This window comes from Mesoplodon mirus, assembly GCF_964341445.2.
Source record: "Mesoplodon mirus genome assembly, chromosome: 6".
Lineage (NCBI taxonomy): Eukaryota > Metazoa > Chordata > Mammalia > Artiodactyla > Ziphiidae > Mesoplodon > Mesoplodon mirus.
In genome coordinates this window covers 833055-851878 of record NC_138982.1, presented here as the reverse complement: position 1 = coordinate 851878, position 18824 = coordinate 833055, and the positions used below count along the sequence as shown (strand labels likewise).

The following is an 18824-nucleotide window of genomic DNA, read 5'->3' as shown; positions in this document are numbered from 1 at the left end:
AAATGAAGAATGTTTATCAAAAGACATCATCAAGAAAGTGAAAGGTAAGCCTTTTCAGAGAGGGACAAGATATTTGCAATACACATAGCTGACAAAAACTTGTATCCTGAACGCCTAAAAATCAAGACAGCCAGATGTGCTCATATGGACTGCAGCAGCTGTGTGTTTGTTAGTTGAGTTCAAGACCAATGTGATAACCAGCCCTGTCAAGTCTGCCCAGACATGAAGAATTTTCTCATTCCCTAAATAAAAAAGGTTAGGACCAAAGTTACCAGAGTCTGATGGAGTTAATAAACTACCCCCCCCTTGCCCATCTGGGGAGTGATTTCCCAGGAAGGACTCCGAGTTTTCCGAGAGAGGAAAGGACAGTGTAGGCGCCTACCGTCAGTGTTCCACTGGACCATGGGGTCCTTCACAAAGGCCACGTCTCCCTTCTCAACCAGACACCTGCACAGAGAGGGTCAGGTCAGCAAGGAGGACTCACAGCAGTGGGAGGGAGAGGCTCCAAGAGGGAACCACTGGGAGCTCCCAGCCCTACCCCGGGCCACTGGGCACATCTGACAGGGCCCACTTACGCCACACACGCTACTGTGATGCCTGCTGTCCCTGGGGACTCAAGGGGAAATGCCATGGAAAAAAGAAGCCTGCTTATTTAGATTCTATTGTAGATACCTATTGTTTGGTTCCTTGTTTTAAACACTGATCGGTTTCTCCACAAGAGATGCTTGTGTTCTCCTATTAATAGGGATATCCAAGGATAATTCTCTGGTTGGATCAAAACACACATCAGAGATTAAAATCAGCGTGGAAGACGTGATTCTGAAGGAGTCCTATCACATCCATATGTCTACTCAGCCTTAACGAAAGTTAATGTGCATCATGAGATATTTTTCATGCTTCATCCCCTGAAAAATGTTTCTCTGTGTTTAAGGTGCATTCTTTGTGAGAAATGTTGAGCGCATTAAAAATCAGTTTTGTGACATTCAGTCAGTCAGAATTGATCCAGTTCTCTCTCTCTCCTAATCTTCGGGTCCCTCTATCATTAGCTAGGCTCAGCGGCTCCGTTCAGTTTTCCATCTTGCTCTATTTCCTTGCTTCAACACCACGCCCTCCACCCTGGCCAGTACAATCTCAGTCCTGAAGGAGCCTGATCGTCTGCCTCAGGTGTGTCTGCACCTCGGCAGTGAGGTAAACCAGAGCTTCCCGATCGTGAACTTCACCTGAGCATTCCTGTTGTCCCTTCTCTACTCTAGATCTGTGATTCTCCAAGTGTGGGCTGGACCAGCAGCATCAGCACCGGTGGGAGCTAGTTAGAAAGGCACGTTCTCGGGCCCCACCCCAGACCTACTGGCTCAGGAATTCTGGGGGTGGGGTCCAGCCATCTGTGTTTTAACAAGCTCTCTGGGAGATTCTGATTTGTGCTCAAGTGTGACACAGTGCACGCCCCCCCTCAACTCTATAGAGCGTGGACTCCAAAACGTTCTCCCGCTTCCTGTAAACCTCCGTCTCTCCACACACCCCTACCCAACACTCACACTCTGACATGTGCTTTGGCTTCCCGGAGGAAACACAGAAATCATCACGTGGGCTTCCTTTCAGCATCCTTCTGCCAAATCTGGCAGCCCAAGGCTCCAGCACTCTCCTGCCCTCCAGGGACAAAGGAGGAGGGAAGGTCTCTCTCCAGCAAAAGTCTCCTCCCTGGGTGGTCTGCGCCTCACCCACGCTCAGGCACTTTCCACTGTAGTCATCCTCTTTCTCTTCTGTAACCCTCTTCACTCTTCTCATCAGCTTCCACACTTCTTGTAAAAACAAACAACAAGCCCTGCCTTGACCCGCACTGCCCTTAGCAACGGGCCTCTCTCCGGGACTCATCCAAACACCTGAAAGGATCATCGCACCTGCCATCAGCACCCCTGCACATGACTTTCTGATCCTTGGCAGTCATCTTAGGGGACTGACTCAGTATTGAATCTCCTCCTGCCCGGGTCACCAGATCCAGGAGCCAGTTCACTGTACTCATTTTATTTGATCTCTCAAGTTCATCCTTTCCCCAGTGATCTGAAATGTCATCTTTGTTTTAGATTAAATATAGTATGTCCATGTACCTGTCTTGGAAACTTTTTCTCTTCCACTGATTTATTTGTCATTTTTCACATAAACCAGCCTGTATGGATCACAGCATTACCGTATTAAGTAGTATTATAATATGATTTTTATATCTAAGAAAACAAAATTCCCTTTGTATACTTTTATTTTTAAATTCTTGGCTCTTGTTTGGTCTACCAAGCTTTACTCCTTTTTTGAGTACTGACTCCCCCTCCCCATCCACTTTAATCCACCTGGTCACAGCTGAGGCAGCTGGAACTTCACAGTGCAACTTCACGGCATGAGTTATGTGAGTGGGAAACTTTCACCTGAACTGGGCTGACAATCCTATGTCCTGGGACCTGGGACTAATACGTTATGGTCTGTGTTTGCTTCTTTATAACTGAAGACCTGTAACAATGCTGGGGCTGCTGGTCACAGACATTCCCTCTGTGTAGACTGAGAAACAGAGAAAACCACCCTGTGGGGAAAGAGAAATGAGGCAGATGTGCAGAGAGAGAGAGAGAGAGAGAGAGGAGAAGCAGAGTGCTAAAAATTCATTCGTCATTTATCTGGAATTCTAATTTAACTGCATGACCTGAATTTTACCTGGCAACCTTCGCCTTAAAGTATCTTGGCTACTCCTGAGGCTCAGGTCTCAGCCCTTACAAGGAGGAAGCTCCCATAGCACCTGTTAAAATATGCCCTTGCCTTAAAATGGTTCACATGGGTGTTTTCACTTGCAACCAAAGTCCTTATTCACTTTATTAAAGAAAAATGATGTGAACCAAGATCAGCAGATAAAATGTATAGTATTCTAGAGTGAAAAGTGTTAAAGAAAACATAAAGCAAGAAAGGCAGATATGAAATATTGGCAAGGGTATGTGTGTAAAATCAGAGAGTGGCCAGAAAAGAGTTCCCTGAGAAATCTTAAAGGAAATGAGGGAACTAGCCATGGTGCTATGAGAAGGAGGAGCACTCCAGTTGGGGGTAAGAGCAAGTGCAAAGGCCCTGAGGCAGGAGTGTGCCTGATATCTTCAAGGAGCAGCTGTGTTGCCAAGATCACAAATGGAGCAGAGACAGCAAGGGGAAAGATGTAGGAGATGAGGTCACACGGAGCCTTCCCAGATCACAAAGGGGCCACACAGGTCAAAGAAGGACCCTGACTTACTCTGAGTAGTATGGAAAATTACTGGGGGGCTTTAAGCAGAGAAATGTGATGCTCTGACTTGTGTTTAAACAGAATCACTCTTGTTGCTGTGTGGAGACAGCACAGCAACGAGAGTGGGGGAGGAGGAGAGGACAGATGCATGGAGAGCTGTTGGGGGTTATAATCCAGGGAGGGATGATGGTGGTTTAGATCAAGGTGGTATCACTGGAGATGGCCGATGAGGACAGTTCTCGTTACCCTTTGCAGGCAGAGCTAACGTGATTTGATGATGACGCAGACATGGGGTTTGAGAGGGAGAGAGTAGACACGGTTCTCACACACCAAGGCTTTGACTTTTTCCTAAAGGAAAAACGGAGTTGCCTTTAACTGAGATGGAAGACCTCAGGAGGTACTGGTTTGGGTGGGAGTGTGTGAACTCCAGAAGGTCAGCTTGGGACATTTAAACTTGACATGGTGATTAGAAATCCAAGTGGACATGCCCAGGAGGCAGTTGGATATATGCGTTTGGAGTTTCATCTGGAGTTTTGAAAAGATGTCTGAACAGGAACATAAATTTGGGAATTGTCAGCATATAGATAGATCGAGACTAGATAAAACCACCAAGGTCTGAGCATGAAGAGAGAAGACCAGGGCTGGAGCCCTGGGGCACGCCAGCTTGTACAGGTTGGGGAATGAGATAGAGCCAGCAAAGAGGCCGAGATGCAGAAACAGGAGAGGGAGGAGGGAATCCAAGAAAGTGTGGGGTCCTGAAGCCAGGGAAGAAAATGTATGCAAGTGGGGGAAGAGATCGGTGGTGTCAGGGATCTGGGCTTTGGATTTATTTAGCAACACAGAGGTCCCTGGCAATTTAAATGTGCAGTTTCAGCTGCGTGGTGGGTGGTGGTATACAGGGGAGGGGGCTGGGGAGGTGGGGAGCGGGGAGGTGTGGTGGGAGTAGTCTTCTCATGTGCCAACAGTGAGGAGGAATGTTTTCTGTAGATAATTTAAATACAATAATAAATCCAACTCCACTGGTTGGGGTGGGGGAGGTGAACAGATTCTTAAACTAGGCTTTGGGGAGATTGAAAGGAGAGAAAGTGAACCGAGCAAGGACATTAAAGTATCCTCCTTCAAGGAATTTTGTTGTAAAGAGGAGAGACGTGGAAAGCTGCTGCAGAGGAAAGGGAGATCAAGAGAAGTTTTACTTATTTCTTTATGTTTAAGGTGAGAAAACAGCAGCAGGTTTGTATGCTGATGGAAATGATCCCGTAGAGAATAAGATGCGAGAACACAGGAGAAAAGAGGGGGAGGAGCGCTGGGGCAACGCCTTTGAGCGGGCCGCCTGCCGGAGCCAGCGGCTGCAGGTGCGGGCTGGGCTCGGCGAGGAGATGGCCTGCTCCTCCCCAGTAAAAGGAGGGCGGGCAGCATACACGCCAGCACTCAGCAGACGTGGCAGTGGGACGCTGTGGAAACAAAGGTGTGACAGATGGAGGAAGAAGTGTTGCAGGATTGAGGAGAGGAAAGAGTATGGAAGGGTCTTGTAGGAGCGTGTGAGGTGGGAACGCACCAGAGGCTTCTGGCTCATCCGAGCTGGGTTCGCGTTACTTTAAAGGGAGGCCGGGGCTTCCCTGGTGCCGCAGTGGTTGAGAGTCCGCCTGCCGATGCAGGGGACGCGGGTTCGTGCCCCGGTACGGGAAGATCCCACATGCCGCGGAGCGACTGGGCCCGTGAGCCATGGCCGCTGGGCCTGCGCGTCCGGAGCCTGTGCTCTGCAACGGGAGAGGCCACAACAGTGAGAGGCCCGCGTACCGGAAAAAAAAAAAAAAAAAAAAAAAAAAAAAGGAGGCCAGTCAGCCTGGAGGCGCTGGCACCGAAGTAGAATGTTGCACCCAACCCAGGTCGAGGTTCAGCCAGGAGAGATGACCGGCACTTGAGGACGTGCCCAGGGGAATAATCATCACGGTTGGCTGTGGAATGTATGCTGCATCCGGAGGGGGAAAAGGACATGAGGGTGTGTGTGAACAGGATCAACGGACCTCAGGTAGGAAGGGTGGAGCCGGGAAGCTAGAAGGAGTGCAAAGGCAGGCAGGCAGGTGGTGGCGGGCAGAATGGGATGTCTAGAGCTAAGATTGTGCTTCGTGTGCTCGTCTTCGCTTTGGAGCTCTTCCGTGGTTCTGGATAGACCTCCGAGGACACAATTCCAGGTCTCTGTGATTCTACTGTAATCACACCAAAATGGGACCATGGACCCTAATACCAACGTGCTTCCCAGTGTAAAGAGAAGTTCAACTAGTTTAGTCTAGGTTTAATGTTCAGCATATATTTTTGTAATGGGATCTGTGAAAATATGTAATTTATGTACGGCTTACGAAAGTGACAAAACTTTGGAGAGGGAGGGACGAAGCAGTCTGGCAGTGTGATGCATAGAAGGCTCCTTTCTAGAGGCTCACGCGTTCTCCACACCACCCTAACTCCACAGGGTGCCCTTCATACTGAGAATTACCTCTACCTCCTTAGCCAGGCCCGCAAGGCACCGAGACAGCCAATGCCTGCAGCTCCAGCCTCCTCCCTCACCTGATCCCCTCCCTCCCAATGCTCTACTCTGGCGCCTTCTCTGGCCTCAAATATGGCATCATTTGTCCAGCCCCAGCCTTTGTCCTTGCTGTTCCTTCTTCCTGGATTACTCTTCTCCAGATTTTCTCAGGCCTGACTCCCTCTCGACATTTAACCCTCAGTTCACATGGCCCCTCTGATCCTGAGGCCTTCCCTGACCACCTTTTCTAAGATTGTCCCTGAGTCGCTGCCATATCACCCCCCTTGGTCACCACCCCCACCCCCAGCACTTATCACAGCCAGGAAGTGATTGTGCTTATGTGTTTATCGTCTTACTCTCCCCACGAGACTCAGAGGCTGTGTGTCTTGCTGTTGCTCCAACCTCTCTACTTAGAACAGCGCCTGCCACATACTAGATGCTCAATAAATATTTCTTGAATGGATGGAGGAGCCCAGGAATATGTGTTTTTAAATAGACTCTTCAACCAGGTGTAAGAAGCATGTAGCCAGTGTCCTTCCTTTGATATTAAACGGGCTCTGAGAGATGCTGTGACTTGTCCACAATCACACAGAAGAACAGATCAAAAGTAGAAGCAGGGTTGTGACGTGTGTCCCTCAGTCTTGCCTCTCCCCAGGTGCCCTGAGTCCACCCAAAAGTGCTCCAGGAAGGGGCCGGGCTTGAGTCCTCAGGGCCCCTGGGAATCTGCAGTTCTGTTCTCTAATTCTGGCTCCTCCTAAACGCAGCACCCAGATGGTGGGATGATGAGAAAGGTGAAAGGGCAGGAAGTTCACTGGGCTGGTGCCAAAGTGAAAGGTGGTGGACAGATGCTACTTGCCTGAGCGCCCCACTCGAGCCGTAGTACCCCTCGTGGCTGTTGGGAGCACACGTGTGGGCTGGCGTGCCGCTGCCGTTGCACAGGGCACAGAGACTGGACGCTGGATCAGACCCAGGGGCACAGCTTTGACTGAAGAATTCATCTGTGCAGGAGGACACGAGAGGTCAGCTCTTCCTGCCTGTGTTGGCAAGAAAGCCTCAGACTTTGTTCCTAAAATTGCCTGAGTGACATAAAGACACACTCAGGTATTTAGTACCATATGATTAGAAACAAGAACCTTATGGAATTAAAAAAAAAAAAAGGTTGCAGCTGAAGCAAAGTAAAGGGGGCCTGGCTGAAGCTGGGACAAGAGTCTTTGAGATCACAGAAGTCCCAGCACAGGTCAGTGGTGTGGACGGGTGGACACAGGTTTAACCCTAAGAGAATGGACGAAATTGGAAGTCCTGGGTGGTTGGACCTGTCCTGTATGCTTTCCGATCTCTACTGCCCTTGGCCATCTTTACAAGGTCTGCCATCGTGACTCGAAGGCCAGGAAGGGGCCCAAGAGGCCCAGCTGCCCACCCCGGTGCTGAGCCCCAGGGCACTGTGGTGAGGAAACCACACAAGCCCCGCCCTCCTGGACCCCAAGTTTCTGTGGTGACAGTCACGACTCAAGTAACCACGCCAGTGAATTCGTGTTTCCCCATCATCGTGTTTCCCCACCGTGCTCTGGGAAAAAGAACATGGTTCCACGGCTACAGATAAAGGAACCTGGTGCAGACCTGGGAGTCAGGGAGAGGCCTCAAGTGGAGAGATGAAGAATGAGTAGGAATTACCCAAGTGAAGGGCAAAGGGACGAGTTTTCCAGACAGGGAGCAGCATCTGCAAAGGCCTAGGGCGGGGCTGGGGGAGGGGGCAAACAGCACAGAGAGCTTCATGGAGGCCACTGGGCCCGGACCACCCGGTGGTCCAGTGAGTGGGAGGGGTCAGGGTCCAGACCACATGTGATATTTTACACCTTCGTGTACATTTTTTATCCGTAGAGAAATGGGGAGCCTCTGACGGGCTTTAGACAATGTTGGGCCAGGGGTGCAGCAGCAGGGTGAGCCAGGACAGATGTGGGGTGCAGGCAGCAGGCTACTGCAGGGGTCCAGGGGACATGGGGGCAGCTTGAAGTAGCACAAAGGGGAGGGAGGAGCTACATGGAAGGAGGAGAAGCGGATATCACTGGTGATGGACAGGTGTGTGGTGGATGGCAGATTCATTTCCAGCTGGGGCCAGTGGATGGACTGTGGGGGGCCTCCACCAAGCTAGGCAGCTCTGGAGCAGGACCAGGCTCGGTAGAGATGATGCATTCCATGTTGTACAGGTTGAGTTTAATGTACTTTTTGAAATACTGGACTAGATAATGTCAAACAAGCAGTTCAATATACATAGGTTTGGAGATCAAGGAGAGATCTGTGCCAGGGACAAAAACTTGACAGTTATCAGCATATAGACACAATAATAGTACAGCAGCAAACATTTATCTAGTGCTTGCTATGTGCCTAGCTTTGTACGTATAATGTTTGTTTAGATAGTCATCTAGGCTATAGGCATGGATGTGAGGGCCTGGGGGTTGAGGTTAGAGTGGGGAAAAAAGTTGCTTTAAGCAACTCAAACATTTATTAACCAGGTTGGGAAAGGGACTTTGTAGGGGTAGGAGAAAAAAGAAGCCAGTGTGTTTTCACAAAAGCCAGGAGATGATGGTTTAAGGTGATCTGAAGCAGCAAAGGTCATGGAAGCACAGACTGGAGCCCATCCTTCCAGTTGAGCAACATGGAGGTCCCGGTAGCCTTGACCAGAGTTCTTCCTGTGGAACCAGGCGGAGGAGCCAGAGGGCAGTGAGGGCAGCGTGAGTGGGGTGAGTGGCTGAGACCATGATTTTAAGAGGTCTGGCCATAAAGGGGAGAAAGAGAAGGCAGGAGCTGGAGGGGAATGTGGGGAGAGGGAGGGCTTTTAAAGGTGGGAGACACTGGGTGCGTTCACATGCTGAAAGGAATTGTTGGGCATATTGGAAGACGTAGTAACTGAGGGTGCAGCTCTGGGGAGGGGTGAGGTAGGGCCCACGGCCAAGTGCAGGCAGGAGGACGGGCTGCGTTGTGGAGGGAGGCGGAGCAGGTGCAGCCCGCAGGAGCCCCCAGCTTTGGCGGTGGGGGGTTGACGGGAACCTTCCTGGGGGTTTGAAGTATCTCTTGCAGGTGCGGATGAGATCACGTGCTCAGAAAGGGTGATAGGTAGGTAAGCGTGGGATGGACGTGTACGGACAACTAGGACATCAGGATAATTATCGGGAAGTGTGGGTGTGGGGCAGAGGAAGGGCGGGGGTGCTCGTGAGCGCCAGGGCAGGGCAGGGGCGCTGGGGTCCGCAGCTGGAGCCTCTGCATGGAATCAACGGCTCTGCCCTGCGACATTCTCCAGCTGTGTCCAGCTGATCAGGTGCAGAGGGCCAAGAGAGCGGGAGGCGGGGTTCCTGCAGGGCTCAGATTTGTCAGATGGCTGGGGATAGCCGGGGAGCAGGAGCCTTTTAGGTGTTGGCAAGAGCGTTGCTGAAATGACTAATAAACGGAAATTTATGAGCGGTGAGGGCGGAAGTGAAAGCTAAAGCACTCAGAGACTTACTGGTGTAAGGTTTTCAATTAAGAAAGCAGCCAATTCAGTTTATGTGGGAAAACAGCACATACACACAAACACACACACATACCACATGCGCACCCCTACGCCCTACTCTTTTTTTTTCCTGTGGTACACGGGCCTCTCACTGCTGTGGCCTCTCCCGTTGCGGAGCACAGGCTCCGGACGCGCAGGCTCAGTGGCCATGGCTCACGGGCCCAGCCGCTCCACGGGATGTAGGATCTTCCCGGACCGGGGCACGAACCCGTGTCCCCTGCATCGGCAGGCGGACTCTCAACCACTGCACCACCAGGGAAGCCCCCCTACGCCCCACTCTTGCTTTGCAACCCAGGCTGCTTCCCTGAGCCAGATTTGAAAGACATAAAGAGTAGCGTATTTCCCTGAGACCTGCCCTTTGGGCCAAACCACTCCCTCAGAAGCAATGGATGAGGAGAAAGGGGAGTCCTGCTAAGGAGATGTGAAGCTCACCCACATGGCTGTCCAGCCCTTGTCCACACCATCCACTTATGCCATTCATTGAACTGAATTTCTCCCCTACACAGGCACAGGCCCAAGGAAGGGGCTGCCGCACCACCGCCCAGAGCACACTTACCAAATTTACAGGACCCAGTTTGGTTGTATATGAAACCCATCGGGATGGTCCAGCCTGCAGAAGTGCCAACTGCAGTGTGGCAGGACTTCTTGCCTCGCAGAGAGGTCCAGGTGAGGTCAGCATCTGACTTCTTGACCACTGCCACGACATAATAACCTTGCAACAGAGATACCAAGATGCAATTTCAATACCTCAGGGCCCTCCCGAAATGTACTGCAGAGCTGCTGCCTGCCACTCCCCCAGGGGAGGGGGAACAGCTCGAAGCCCTCATCTTGCTCTAGCAGATCCTCCCAGTAACCGTCATTGGTAGGTACTCAGCCAAACAGAGTGACTCTGCTGCTCTCCAGATATGTCTACAGGCATACACTCACTAATATTTACACACACACACTTCATACTTTTTCAACAGAATCCTGCCAGTGCATTCTTTTCTGCCAGTGCTTTATTCTTCCTCAATGATATACCTTTTTGATTCAGTAGAAATAGATATGGCTGTCTCATTCTATTTATTAGTTGAATCTAAGTTATGTCCACTGTATAAAAGTACAGTGTTTTATAATCCCCCTACTGGTGGGCATTTAAGTTGTGACCCATTTTTCCCTATGAAAAATCATTTATCTAAATAAATCTTTGTATGGGGTGTGCACCTGCTTAAATATTTCTGTTGGATAGAAGTCCAAAAGAAAGAGCGTTAATGACTTCTATTTTAAAGTCAAGTCTCTGATTTTCTAGGTTTATAATAATACCATTTTCTAATAATGACAATTTAATCTCTTCCTTTCCCCAATATTTTTTTTTCCTTTTTTTTTTTTTTGCGGTACGCGAGCCTCTCACTCCAAACCCAGGTGAGCACTTGTTTTCATCTCAAGATCCTCCATCACAATGGTTTTCAAAGCTTAATATGCATCAGAATCATCCCAAGGGCTTGTTAAAACACAGAGCAGTGGCCCCATCCTGGACCCCAGCAGACCTGTGGTCAGACTCAAGAACACTCACATCTAACAAGTTCTCAGGCGATGCTGATGCTGCTGGTCCAGACACCACACTACCTAGAGAACCACTGCTCTAGCTAATGCCCAAGACTAGGTACCTCAGGGACAGACACAGAACCTCTCTGCCCATGTGGAGACACAGAGGGGAAAACTTGTCACCTGGTCTCCTATTCTGAAGAGGAGGTCAACTCCCCAGCTATTCCAAGCCAGCCACGAAAAGCTAAAGGGTCGATTTCATTTTCATCCTCCTCCTCTTCAGTAGCAGCATCTATGACCCCCCTCCTCCTCCGCTGAGCATCCACTGGGCCCCAGAAATGTCAGGAACGGGCTCCCGCCCCGGTGCAGAGATGGGTGGCAGGATGTGACAGGGAGCACTGCGGTGGGTCAGGAAGGGCAGGGGGGCTCCAGTCACGGCGCCTCTGCTCAAACCCAGGTGCAGCCACCTCCCGGCTGTGTGGCCCTGGGCAAGTCACACTGCCCCTGGGCCTCACCTTCCCATCTACGTGATGCTGCCAGCGACGTCCATGCTCTAGAGGACTTCCGAGCAGAGTGAGCAGAAGCAGTGCAAGCATGAGCCCTCTGTCCACTGTGACATGCCCCACGATAGACCTGCTCCTTCACGGTGGACTGCGGCTGTGCCATCTCTCTCTCACTTTTTTTTTAAACAACTCTAGTAACTTTGGTTTATTTGTAATGCTTTACTCACCCCCTCCCTGACAACAGGCCCTTACCTTTTTTTCTTTTTTTTTTTTTTTTTTTGCGGTACGCGGGCCTCTCACCGCTGTGGCCTCTCCCGTTGCGGAGCACAGGCTCCGGACACGCAGGCTCAGCGGCCATGGCTCACGGGCCCAGCCACTCTGCGGCATGTGGGATCCTCCCGGACCGGGGCACGAACCCGCGTCCCCTGCATCGCAGCTGGACTCTCAACCACTGTGCCACCAGGGAAGCCCAGGTCTTTACCTTTGAGCCCCAGTGTTACTGATTCTGACTCACCTTCCGCAGGTGTGTTCACACACTTAGACCCAAGCTGCTCTTTGCCATCTTGAGACACTAAAAAGAGAAAGAATTGAGGTACAGGTCATTAAATTCTCACATTACTCAAGTCCTAACTTTCTCAGTCTCAATAGTCAAGAATAAAATGAGGAACGCTAGCTAATCAGTTTGTCATTGGCCACCAACAAGCCGAGATCCTGCAGTCCTATTTCACCTCCTCTCTCCTGACCTTTGCCACTGGAACATTAGGTTCTGTCCCAGAACACGCCCAACACTCGGGGAATTACAGAGAAAGAAAATGAGATGCTCATTAAAGGGGGTGGGTGGGGAACAGAAGCCACTGAAGACCTTGACAGAGATCCTTTCGATTTGCTGTGTGATTCAAGGCATACGGACATTCTTCCCTTCAGAGCTCTGGGCTGTGTAGACGATCCTTGTAGTCACGCTGTGTTGGAGGGGAAGGATCCAGCCCATGGGTCAGAAAGACCTAGTTGCAGTCTTTATTCTACCTTGGACACATCATTCAACTTCCCCAAGCCTTAGTTTTTATACCTGTAAAGTGGAGACACCACTGTTTACTTCATAGAGTTGTTTTGTTTTGAAGGATAACATATGGTTTCTCACTCACTGCATAGCAGATGAGGCGTTTAACAAATAGTGGTGAAATCCTCTTTTCCCCTGGCTTTATTTTTCCAAGGTGGATGGATCCCCACAAAGACCATGACCTTGTGGCCCCACCCCTCAATGTCCCAGTGCAGCTTGGGTGAGCTAATTTTGGATTAGAAAATTTGGCAAAAGGATCTAGGCACCTGTGGCTCTTTCTTTGTTGAAGAGGATGGGGAGAGGGTGGTTTCGCTCTCATCTATGACGGAATGTGTTTTCCCTCCGCCCTCAGCATGCGGTCTGCCAGCAGGCCTGTCCTCCTGAATTGGTGGGTGACTCGAACTCAAGGACAATGTGACAAGCCCCATGGCTGGCTCTATGCCATGCCCTCCAATATCACTCTTTCAGTAATAAAGGTTTTATTTTGATTTCTTTCTGCCTAATTCCGCATCTGTATCTTCACTGGTTCTGACTCTGGGGAAGATCGATGTTATCCACTAGCTCCCTGCACTGCAGATAACAGCTATTGTTATCTCCGCACTGAACTAAATTATTTCCTCACCTTTCTGTGTCCATAGCCCAGAGGGAAGAAAACACAGAGACCCTCCCCTCCACTTACAGTAGTTCTCTGCCAGGACAGGCACCAGACCACATTTGCCTGCTGTGTAGATGAAGCCTCCATCCAAGCTCAGGGCATCAGCCTCTCCTTTCTGAAGTTAAGAAATAAACCAATAGCACAACAGTGAGGCTGTTGTCCTGTCTCCCCCTCAGAGGTTGCCATCTCATTGGCTTCATGTCACACATCCTTGTGATAAACCAAATGGTGTATGACCTAAAGCTTCTGCCACATAAACACAGGGTTTAGAAAACTGGACATGCCTTTAGCCTGTTAACCCAGAAGCAAGCACGCAACCCAGGTCATGCTCCCTGGTCATCTCTGTGCCCTCGCGTGAGACCCCGATCTGAGGACTGGACATGCCATCACTACACTTTCTTTGTGACCATTGTCACTCACTCGACAATCAGACTCAGGGTATGTGTCTAATCTGTTTCTATGGAACACGTTTTCTTCCATATGGCAGAGTTCAATTCTGTTCTTATAACCCCATTAGTACTCTACTGTAATTAATAATTCATTAATAATTAACTTATGATTTTAACCAATGAACTTTTCCAACAACAGAGACAAAAAATGCATATTTATATTCATAGATAAGGTCATCAAGAAACAAACACAGACACAGGCACACTCTTTGCTCTTCCGCTGTTAATTGCTCTTCTAGAAATCTATCTTAAAAGAGTAGTAACTATAGAAGCAAAAGCTTATCAAGTCCGTACTATGTGTCAGGCCCTTTTCTAAACACTTTACAATGATTTCCTCATGTACTCCCTCACAGAACCCAGTAAGGAAGGTACTATAATTCTCCCCCTTTTATACCTTAGTTAACTGAAGCAGAGAGAAGCTAAGTAATTTATCCAATAGATGGTCACTAAGACTTAGGTAGTTTAATTCCTTAGCTTCTGCTCATAACCACTATGGAATGTGTCAGCCTCCAGGATCTGACTAATCCAAAGGAGACACCCCTAAATACTATTCTAGGTATGTTTTTTTCGTCCACAAAATGGGTGAAAAATCTACCTCATAGGCTCACGATGAGGACTAAATGAGTTAATACCAGTTAAGAGCTCATACATATGCATGGCACACAGTAAGTAACTCCAGACACAGTCACTGTCATTAACATTGAGGATACACTTAGAAATGTTGATGGGTATAGAACAAAAATCGTCGATCCCATATTATTTATGACAGCAAAGGTTTTGGAAATCATTCAGATATAGACATTTAGAAATTGGTTGAATAAGTATCTGGTGGACTATTATGCAGCCGTTGAAAACATATTTTAAATGAATACTTCATTACCTAAGAAGGTGCATCAACTGTGCTCGAGAATTGGAACCATAGGAACGGCCGTTGACATTTATAGACTCTGCTTAGTATACGCCAGGCAATGTTACAGGCGCTCAAGTTCATTTAAGTCTCATAACTGACAAATTTAGGAGACTGGATAAATAGCAAGACTTTAATCTCAGAAGTTGGTCCCAGGGACGTTTACCAAAATTAGATCTTTTTTTTTTTTTTTTTTTTTTTGCGGTACGCGGGCCTCTCACTGCTGTGGCCTCTCCCGTTGCGGAGCACAGGCTCCGGACGCGCAGGCTCAGCGGCCATGGCTCACGGGCCCAGCCGCTCCGCGGCACGTGGGATCTACCCGGACCAGGGCACGAACCTGTGTCCCCTGCATCGGCAGGCGGACTCTCAACCACTGCGCCACCAGGGAAGCCCTAGATCTTCTTTCTTAAGAAAAATTGTAGTCTCCTAAGTTTGTCATTTTTTCAATATTTTATTTATAAATGTATTTTTTTTCTAATCTCAAAAATATTGTCTGCTCATAGAGAAGATGGACAGTTGATACCAATACAACATCATAACTCAGAAATTACGTGGTGCTGATTTCTAAGTTATGAAGTTGTAAATGATATCATTTATTTTTCATTTCTCTTCCAGCATGTAATAATTTTATCACCAGAAAAAAAAAACAACCTGTCCAGAGAACTGAAAATGTTGATTTGCTTTCCCAATCCACAGGGGTCCTGACCACACCCTGGGGTGTCACCCAGCTTGTCTGGGTCCTGGCTGCTCTGTGTTTCTGCCCGCCCCGAGCAGGAGGGGCCTGTGGGAGCAGCGGGTTGGGGCTTTGGAGAGTTGGGGGTGGGGGGTGGGGGAAGGCAGCACGTAACAGGTGCATCTCAGCCTCACAGCTGGTGGGAAGACATCCGGGAAGGGGGCTTCACCGCCAGCCTCGCAGGAGCGCCGCGTGTCTGGGTGTCAGAGCCCAGCTGCAGGGGCGGGACCCTCCTTACCGCGACGGAGGCGATGCAGCCCTCGGTGGTCTCCTCCGCGGTGCACTTCAAGATGCCACCGCTCAGGGCACTCCACTCGTCACACTTGGCCTTCTCGTGCTGGCCCACTGCGCACCACATCACCCTCTGGGGGTCTTCTGTCCCTAGGTCTGGTGGAGAAGAGCCAGGGATCCAAAGGAAGCCCCCGGATGGGGGAGGGGAGGGGGGCGGTTAGCGCCACTGTCTTCCGAGCGGCTGCCCAACAGCAGACTTGGCAGCAGTGTCTCATGCCCATGTCACCGCTCATTCCTGCCTATCACCTCCCAGGAGAAATGGCGAACTCGGTTCCCAGAAAGAGCAGTGAAGGCACAGCCAGCAGCCTCCTGACCTCCCCTACTCAGACGTCACCACCCCAGGGGAGGCCTCTCTGAGCACCAGCCCGGCTCAGGGCCGTCTGGGGTTTTCTCTTCCAGGACGGGGTTCTCCCATCCAGGGAACATCCCCCAGTTGGAAGCCAGCGTCATTTGTTCTGGGTGGGCCTGCTTGCCCTGACGCCCACATCAATCTCAGTGGCTTTGGTAGATGCTCCATAACTACTGGTTAACTAAATGAAGGGAGAAAAAAAGAAAGGAAAGAGGAAGGAAGGAATAAACAAACCATGGGGATCCAAAGGAAAGCAGGCACTGGATTAAAACCCTCTGAAATTCTAGCTGTGCTCCTGATGGTGGCAGAGGCTGTGTTCCCACTGCAGTTTAGGATGGGCTATTTTCCCTGTCAAACAGACTTACTGCAGGGTGGGGCAACCCTGGTTCACACAAGGGAGCCAGGACCATCATTACTTCAAGTTGCCTGTAATCTGAAGGTCTTTCAAAGCCTTTCGTGACCCCCTAATTCAGGCCTTTTCCCCAGCTCAGCAGAAAATCCTTGCATGAACCCAATGCAGGTGGTAGCTCCCTTGGGCCCTGCAGCCCAGTGAAGGTTGGGTGAGGTGAGGCTTGCGGGCACCAGGAAAACCTCCATGGCCACACCCTTCCCCATGCCCAAGCTCTCCAGGTGCCCCCCGCCCCAGGACCTTACACACCACTCATTAGATGCTGGATGGCAGAAAAATACTCGTATCCCAGGTATAGCTTGGCGTCCATCTTAGGTGGGACTCTTAAAAACCCAAGGGCGGCGTCCGTAAACAGCAGGTCCTTTCCATGAGGAGAGCCAAAGAGCTGGAATTCTGCTGACTTGTCTTTTCCAAAATTCTCCTGTTCAAAGGATAAAAGAAACAGTGAAGGAAGGAGGCTAGCATAAGGAAGTAAAGGAAAAACAAACCCCAAACCAGACAAGGAGAGCAGAAAGCGAGAGAAATATGAGTGCCTGAGAGTAAAGACCACGCCAAGGCCCTCCAAAGTCCCTGTGGCTCATGAGGTTCTCAAATCTTCTCCAGCAAATCCCAGCTTGTCTGCTTTGTGGGCCTCAGGGGGACTGCCAGGTGCTGCCCCCAGGTCTGCATGAAGGGAAATGGTCACCATGGGCCAGGCAGCTGCCCAGCTCCTATGCTGCATTCCCATGGGGCAGCCAGTGATGGTGGCCTTGCTGCTGGCCATCTGATTGCCCCAAGTGGCTCCGGTGGGCTTCATCCTGGAGCGGGTGGTGAGCCAGGACCATCAAGCCTGGAGATCGGAAGTCCTGGGCGCGTCTGCCACCCCAAGCCTGCCACTGAAGGCCTTCAAGCAGTCCCTTCCTCTTTCTGGCCCCCCAAAAAACGAAGAGCCCTTTGTGTATAACTCCCGCTGACTGGCCCAAAGCCGTTCCTGATGGTAGCTGACGGTAACACCTACCCACACGTTCTTTGCGACGTCTGTCTGCTTTTTGCTTTTGCAGTGGCTCTGCATGTTGCCTTCTCTGGCAAACCCCACATTTCCTTGGGGTGCCCACAGCTTACCCCGGGGCCCAGGAACCTTTCCAGATACGCCCTGCAAATCATTCCCTTCAAAGTACCTAATCCATGTCCCTAAGGTTGTGCCCTCTGGTGATTATCTGTGCGTATGATGTGCTCACCGTATCTTCCACAGTCGTCTGTGAGTGACCCAAGGGCAGGTCTGTGTCTAGTTCATCTCTGACCACCCAGTGCTGAGCAGAGGGTGCTGACAGAGATGGGACAGGTGACCGGATGAGGGCGGGCTGGGAGAGAGGGCTGCCAGCGCAGGACACAGAATGCTCACGGCCGGGAACCTGCCGCTAGGGGTCCCCACCAATGGGATAAGAGGGGAGCACCTCGTGGAGGAACGGCACCTGCAGTGTAGCCTGAGGACCTCTTTACAACTGAGAAGAATAAAATGGGGCAACAAGGGGCTTCTGTGGAGTCTTTGGCCCGTGGCGTCGATGATGCCAAGGGAGGGAGTTTTATGGCCACTGCTGCCCGTCACGTAACCAGACCGAGTGCTTGTCAGTGAAGCGGAGGACGTGTGGCGTGCTTCCCGCTGTGCTGGACACCCACGACTTCCACAGTGGCTAGAAGGGAGTGAAGGAGAGCGCCCCAAATCCAAGCAGGGACCCCTACGCAGGAGGGGAGGGTGGTGGACGGGGCTACCTGGGCCAGGCTGAGAAGCTCCCAGATCAAGTCTTCCTTGCCGCCCACGCTTCGGGCCACGACAGCGTGGGAAGGGACGCGGGCCAGGTGGCACCTCTCGTACTCGTCCACAGGTGCCCGGGTGTTGTCCCTGCAGAGCAGCTCATACGCGTCCCTGTCAGCCTTGTCACCTAGGTTCTCTGTGGAGGGAAGCCCACATGAGCCGCCAGCAGGCAGAGCAGGAGGTGTGGTCCCTGCCCCTCCCCGTATCCCAGATTGTTCGGGGATTTGCTGAAATAACTTTCTAAGCCCAAGATGGAGCCGCTCCTTCCTGGGATGCCACGTCACCACGGAAACTTAGATCACTTCCTGTGCCTGTAAATGTTCTGCTTGACCAGAAACGCAGCCTCTCCCGTCAGCCAGGCCCCCAGTGCCAAGCCAACCCTGGGCTGTATACTGCCTTCCTTCCTCCTTCTCACCCCTGGCAAAGTGGCCCCGGCCAATCAGATATTATCTATTTTTCTCTCCGTTGTCCTTTATCCTCTCAAAGCTTCCTGTCTTCTGCCCTATTCTGCAGTTCTCTGAATGGAGACTGCCCACTTCAAGAAGTGTTGAAGTCTGGATCACTTAAACTGTCTTCTTTAACCATTTTCTAACAGCCCGAGGAGGACTAAAAGAGAATCTTTTCCAAATACATTTTATACAGGTGAGCATGCTGAGCCCTCAGGAGGTGAAGTGACACGTTCTCACTGCAGAGAGACCCGGGGCTGGGAGGCATGCTGGGCCCGAGGCTCTGCTAACAAGGATGGTGACAGCAAACGTTTTCTGACTGACCTGAAGGCTCTCCACACTCTGTCTCCTTTAATCCTCATAACAACTGGGGGAGGCTGGTAGATTATCCAGATTA

General features: G+C 50.6%; 1 protein-coding gene across 1 annotated transcript in view; it reads right to left on the bottom strand.

Moving 5' to 3' along the window:
- Positions 1-18824, bottom strand: part of LOC309806442 (inhibitor of carbonic anhydrase-like) — a 41681-nt gene that overhangs the window by 3445 nt on the left and 19412 nt on the right. The window contains exons 7-14 of the mRNA XM_082625278.1: positions 17939-18117; positions 16439-16610; positions 15379-15527; positions 13076-13166; positions 11854-11910; positions 9869-10024; positions 6625-6766; positions 383-447 (exon numbers count right to left, since the gene is read on the bottom strand). Of these exons, the coding sequence (XP_082481404.1) occupies positions 383-447; positions 6625-6766; positions 9869-10024; positions 11854-11910; positions 13076-13166; positions 15379-15527; positions 16439-16610; positions 17939-18117 (1011 nt within the window). The remainder of the gene's footprint in view (positions 1-382; positions 448-6624; positions 6767-9868; positions 10025-11853; positions 11911-13075; positions 13167-15378; positions 15528-16438; positions 16611-17938; positions 18118-18824) is intronic.